Source organism: Archocentrus centrarchus, chromosome 11, assembly GCF_007364275.1.
Source record: "Archocentrus centrarchus isolate MPI-CPG fArcCen1 chromosome 11, fArcCen1, whole genome shotgun sequence".
NCBI lineage: Eukaryota > Metazoa > Chordata > Actinopteri > Cichliformes > Cichlidae > Archocentrus > Archocentrus centrarchus.
The window spans coordinates 8,909,889-8,915,548 of NC_044356.1; the positions used below are offsets into that span (position 1 = coordinate 8,909,889).

General features: G+C 40.4%; 1 protein-coding gene across 1 annotated transcript; it reads right to left on the minus strand.

The window, feature by feature from the left end:
- Nucleotides 1-1,753: 1,753 nt before the first annotated feature.
- galr1a (galanin receptor 1a) lies at nt 1,754-4,614 on the minus strand. Its single transcript, XM_030741608.1, has 3 exons — nt 3,961-4,614; nt 3,652-3,717; nt 1,754-2,107 (listed from the first exon to the last, which is right to left on the minus strand). The coding sequence occupies exons 1-3, from the start codon at nt 4,612-4,614 to the stop codon at nt 1,754-1,756; spliced, it is 1,074 nt and encodes a 357-aa protein (XP_030597468.1).
- Nucleotides 4,615-5,660: the final 1,046 nt, after the last annotated feature.

Below are 5,660 nucleotides of genomic sequence, written 5' to 3' on the forward strand. Positions count from 1 at the left end.
GTTTGCACCTAAAAAACTGAGCACAAAGAGCGAGGACCAAAAAGAAGTCCCAGTCTGCGCTGCATATAAAACACCTGCACACGACCACAAGGTAATTAACACACACAATCCAGCTACACAAGCATAAATGTGGACATGAGGTCGGCAACTTCCGTAGGTTATGTACAGAGGCCGCAAAGACCCTGCAAGTTTAATTAGCGAGCATCTAACCAAGCTAGCTCCAAAACAGAAGCAGCTTCAGGTGGTGAGAACATCAGGATGCAGCTGGATTTGAGCTTTGGCTCCTTCAAAGAGTTTGTTTTTGTCAAACACCACATGTAGCTGTTGTTAATCTACTGCACTGATGCTGAACTTTATTGTGGAGTTTATTGTAGAATTTATTGAGTTTGGGAATTCATGTTTTTCTTTGTTTCTCCCTGTTGATGTTCATGTGTGTCCTTAATATTACACACATTTAGCATGTCTTGTGAACAGCTGGTTGTTGAATATATTTCTTTAAACTGTATCTTTTGTCAAGTTTTCATTACACAATAGTCACTTTTGCGCCTTGAATCTTGCACCTGATTAGGTATGAAAATACTAAAACTAATACTGAAACTAACTGAAACTAACTAAAACTAAGCATGAAACCAAAAATAAAAACTAATAAAAACGAGAAAAACCACTCTGAAAACTAATTAAAACTAACTGAATTAAAGAAAAAAAAGTAAAAACTAACTAAAACTAAACTATAATGTAAAATCCAAAACTATTATAACCCTGATCTGTAGCCTATCTGTATTCTGCTAACACTCACATCCACTAACTGGACCTGTTTGTGTTATTGGTGCTGTTTGGAGCGTTAATGTATTTTACATTAATTAATAATAGGGCTCACTGTGCTTTAAATTATCAGAGAAGCCTGTCCTCCAGCTGTGTTGAGTGAAGTTTAATTAGTGCTAATTAGCAATTATCGCTGTCTCTGCAATCCACCTGTCAACTTAGTGCAGGGGTCGGCAACCTGCAGCATGCGGTTCATCCAGGCTTAATGTGCGGCTCTGTGCGGCTCGCGGAAGTAAATTACAAGTATCCAGTTGAAGTGCATTTTATTTTTCTCAGTTCGGTTTTTGTTGTAGTTTTAAATTGGAACATTAGTGTGATCTTGAAATATTAAAATAAAATCATTTTATTTATTTATTTTAGTTTCTCAATATATGCGTCACTCGCGGTAACGGCTATCGGCTTCCGCTAGTATTTGCGGCTTTTCCGTGTAAACCGGGTTCAAATGGCTCTTTCCGGATTACGGGTTGCCGACCCCTGACTTCATGGATACAGCATCAGCTGACAACTTACCGCTCCACCGTCCTGCACAATAGAGGATGCCGACAGCCACGGTGCGACAACAACAAGGCTTCAAAACGAGACTTCATGAACCAATGGCTGACGTTTAACATCTCCATCTTTTATATACAGTCTATATATATCTTACACAGATTTATTCCTCTTCATGAAACTTGTTTTAACAGGAAATGGGCTAATATTCCCTGACATTTAAAATTATTACTTCATGTGTACATGTGAAATAAGTAAATGTGCCACGCTGGGGAATGAAAACCCAGTTTAAACACGCTCTTTAAAGTCTTTCAAAAAACAAATGTCAGTCGATATATTAAATTTTAGATTTTGCTCAACTTTCACATCAATAATTTCAGACTCAAAAATCCATTATCCACCAGGCTGCACTCAGGATACCGAGGATGCACTGCCAGTGTCATCAAAGCATTTTACCGATCTGTGAGTCGTGACCTTTGTAGGACACACTGACGTTAGTGGAAGGTGCTGTCTCCATTCTGCTGCGGGGGTCTCTGTGGTCGTTCAGAGGACACTCGCTGGGCTCCCGGCACCAGAAAACCTGCTTGTAGGAGTTCCTGAAGTTCTCAGACAGGAAGGCGTAGATGATGGGATTCACAGACGAGTTGCTGTAGGCCAAGCAGTGAGCCACCATCCTGAACACGAAGGAGGCCTGGTTCAAGGGAAAGGAGCCAAACTCCACCCAAAGGTGGACAATGTGATGAGGCAGCCAGGACAGGCAGAAGACCACAACCACCACGAGGACAGTCTGAGCGGTCTGTGGAAGAGGGATAATCATGGGTAACATGTCACGTGATAGTCCAAAAAATTCTGTAAGATGTCTAAGATTTCAATAAAATCTGAACGAAATAATCTGCAAATTTGAATTTGAAAATTTACGAGGACAACAAATCTAAAGTACTTCTTCTTTTGAAAAATATCTGCTCATTTTAGATTTGATCCTAACAGCAAAAAACATTAAGACAGCAGCCAATGTGTCAACCAGTGGTTAAGCAGTGTGTTAAGCAGTGTGTCACATCTCCTCTTCTTTTAACAACACTCTGAAAGCATTTGGGAGACAAAGAGTTTATCTGCTATAGTGTAGAAAGCCAAATGTTTTCACAGTCTTGCTTGATATAGAATTTCAGAGGCCATCTTTGTTATATTCTTTGTTTCACATATGTTTTTAACAGGTCTTTACTGCAGGCAGTTTAAACCCCTAACTCTTATAATATGCAGTGACGCTGTTGGAATACATGCAAAGTACGGTTTGGCATTTTTTTGCTGAAAAAAATTAAGGCCTTCTATAAAAAAACGCATCTTCTGTATGCCAGCTGTTGGTCCACCTTTGTGTATCATTTAGCAATGATGGTGCCTTCACAGATGTGCAAATAACCCATGCCGTGTGCACCGATGCCCCCCCCACACACACACACCACATCTGTCTTTGAACTGTGTGCAGATAAGCTGGATGGGTTCTAAAAGCACACAACCCAAAGTGAGCAGCGGTTTCTATGGAGGACCAAAACTGCCAAAATCAAACATGAATAAATAAATTACTCAATAAAAACATGCCATTAAATGCATCAGATGGTAAAGCTTTTTTCAGCAGCTCCGTTATTCACCAAAGGTCACTACAGCAACTGGATCCAGATGTTTGAGTCTCTTCCTGCTGCAACCCTCCCACAGATTTGTGTTTCCTTGCAGTCTAAAACCAGGGATCTTTTGTTTTCACTGTGATGCAGTGATTTACAGAACTGTGTCAAATTGTGCTGCAGTGTCACTTAAAGCACAGAACATCACAGCCATACTGGTCCAAGCTTTGCCCCCTGCATACAGAGATTTCTCTTGATCCTCTGAACTGTTTAATTATAATATGCACTGTATCTGATGATGTCACAGAAATATTTGTGGTTAGAAATAAAGCGGTGTTTCTCAGAAACGTTTTTCTGGCATCAAATTCAAAATGAGCAACTTTTTAAACAAACAATAGCAAATAAAAATAATAATTTCTTAGTTTCAGAATTTGATATGTTGTCTTTCCATAATAAATGAAAAAATAATAATAATTTGCATGTTGTTTTATTTCCATTTTATCCAACTTTTTTGGAAACAGGGTTGAATAAATAATTGGAAGTAAATGCAATAATGTGACACTTCACAGCATCATGAGAACCCCAATGGGGAATTTACTCTAGATTTTTATGCTGGTATATTAAATGCTGCCGTGCTGCCTAATGAGCTCATTAACCTCTCAGCCCGGCACCTGCTCAATCATGTCTGCTAATTCAGAGGGAAATGAGAGAAACTGTTCCCACCAACCTTCTTTTTGGAGAGCTCAGATTTTTTGGAGACATTCTTGAGCTTTTTGTGTAGATGGTTTAAAACCTGCAAACCACAAAACACACATGATGACTACGTGAATGTTCTCAGCGAGTTATAATTTCACTTTTCTTTATTTTTAAAAAGGCGTCTGGGCTGATATTTAAAGGGTCACTTAAACCTTTTTACAGTTGTTACACTATGTTTTCCAGAATAAAAAGTGAACGCATTCATTTACTCTGAACTCTGAAAATCTGTTGTGATCCGTTATTCTGGCGCACATACAGACCCGGACTCATGCGCACCCACCTTTGCATAGCAGACAGATATCAAAGTGAGAGGCAGAAGGTATCCAAACACAAAGGTGCACATCACGTAGACTTTCCTCTGGTGATCCGGCCAGACCTCCCAGCAGAAGGTGTTGTTGTTCTCCCTCTCCACGATGCTCTGGTAGTGCGCAACGGGAGCTGCCATGACCACAGACAGGGTCCAGATAAGCACCACTCCGAGCATGGCATGCCTCTCCACCCGGATCGAGGAGGATTTCCTGGCGTGGACGATGGCCACGTAACGGTCCACGGACATCGCGGACAGAGTGAAAATACTGACCAGCATGGACACGGTGAAGAAATAGTGGATGAACTTGCAAATGAAAGCTCCGAGCACCCACGTAGGCAGCATGTAGATGGTGGACTGGAAAGGGACGCAGAAGAGGAGGTAGGACAGGTCGGCCACGCTCAGGTTGAGGATGAATACGTTGGTTGTGCTCCTCGGTTGTCCCGGTTTACTGCGCGCCAGCACGGTTATGACCAACGTGTTCCCAAGCACGCCAAGAATGAAAATGAGTCCGAATATTAGAAGAGAAATGAAGTTATCTACACCCATCCCCAGGATGAGTTTAGCTGGCAGCCTCATGGTGTTGGTGTTGAAAGGCTGACTTTGGTTTTCCACCTGTAGCTCCATGTTTTTCAGCCAATAGAGAAAAGTTACATGTTGATATTAAAGATGAATAACCTCTATGAGGCTCAGGCAGAAGATAGATTTCCTCCTGAGGAAAGACTGGACTGAGCTTATGTATTTGCAGGCTGACCCCCTCCCCACCTGCCCTCACGAGAAACGTCAGCATGCTGTGCGCACCGAGACGTTTTCACTTTTCGGCGCACATGTGCGCAGTGAGGCAGGACTAAAAAGAAACCCGGTGAGAATTCAAGTCAGATCCTGAAGCACTGAGCGTCATTTCATTAAAACACATAAACCAAACAGCACATGCTGGAACACGAATATGTTGGATGGGAGGAAATTGATCCAATACTTTAAAATTTAGTCTATGTGAGTATTTTCTTCTTAAAATTACTGCTAACATGATTATCACACAATTTGTGACATATTTACATGCAACAGTTTATTATTCAAGTGTTATTGCATACCATAATGCACTGTTAATTATCCCCTAACTGAAACATACAAACATAAGGATAATCCAAACAAACAACATGAACAAATTAAACTTAATATACATCTGGCTAATTGTTCTACCCCTGATTATTTTAGAATTAATGATAAACTTTTACTGCAGTGCATTAAATCTCCCTAAAAGTATTAGAAAAGAGTGTTTATTCTTCCTCGCTTCCAGCTAGAATAAATGGATTTGATATTTCAAGAGAGAGAAAATTAATTATGCTGCTCAGAGACTGAACTCTGTTCACAGATTCCTTTAATTTAAAGCAGCTCATGTTACAGTGGCACAGAGACAGCATAAAGTTAAATAAAAAAAAACAAAACAGGTTTCATTGAATATTTTTGTCAGTATCGTATGATTTGTAATCCTTGCTCAGAAGCATTTGGTGCACCTTCAGAGGAGAATTTAACAGTTTATCCATCTTAATTTGTGCTACTTGGAACAGTTTCAGTACATTTATGAGACAGCTGATGAGTCCAATGAAGGACCTACTGCCATGAGCTACCACAGACTGTATATAAAAGATGGATGTAGGCACTGACATCACAGT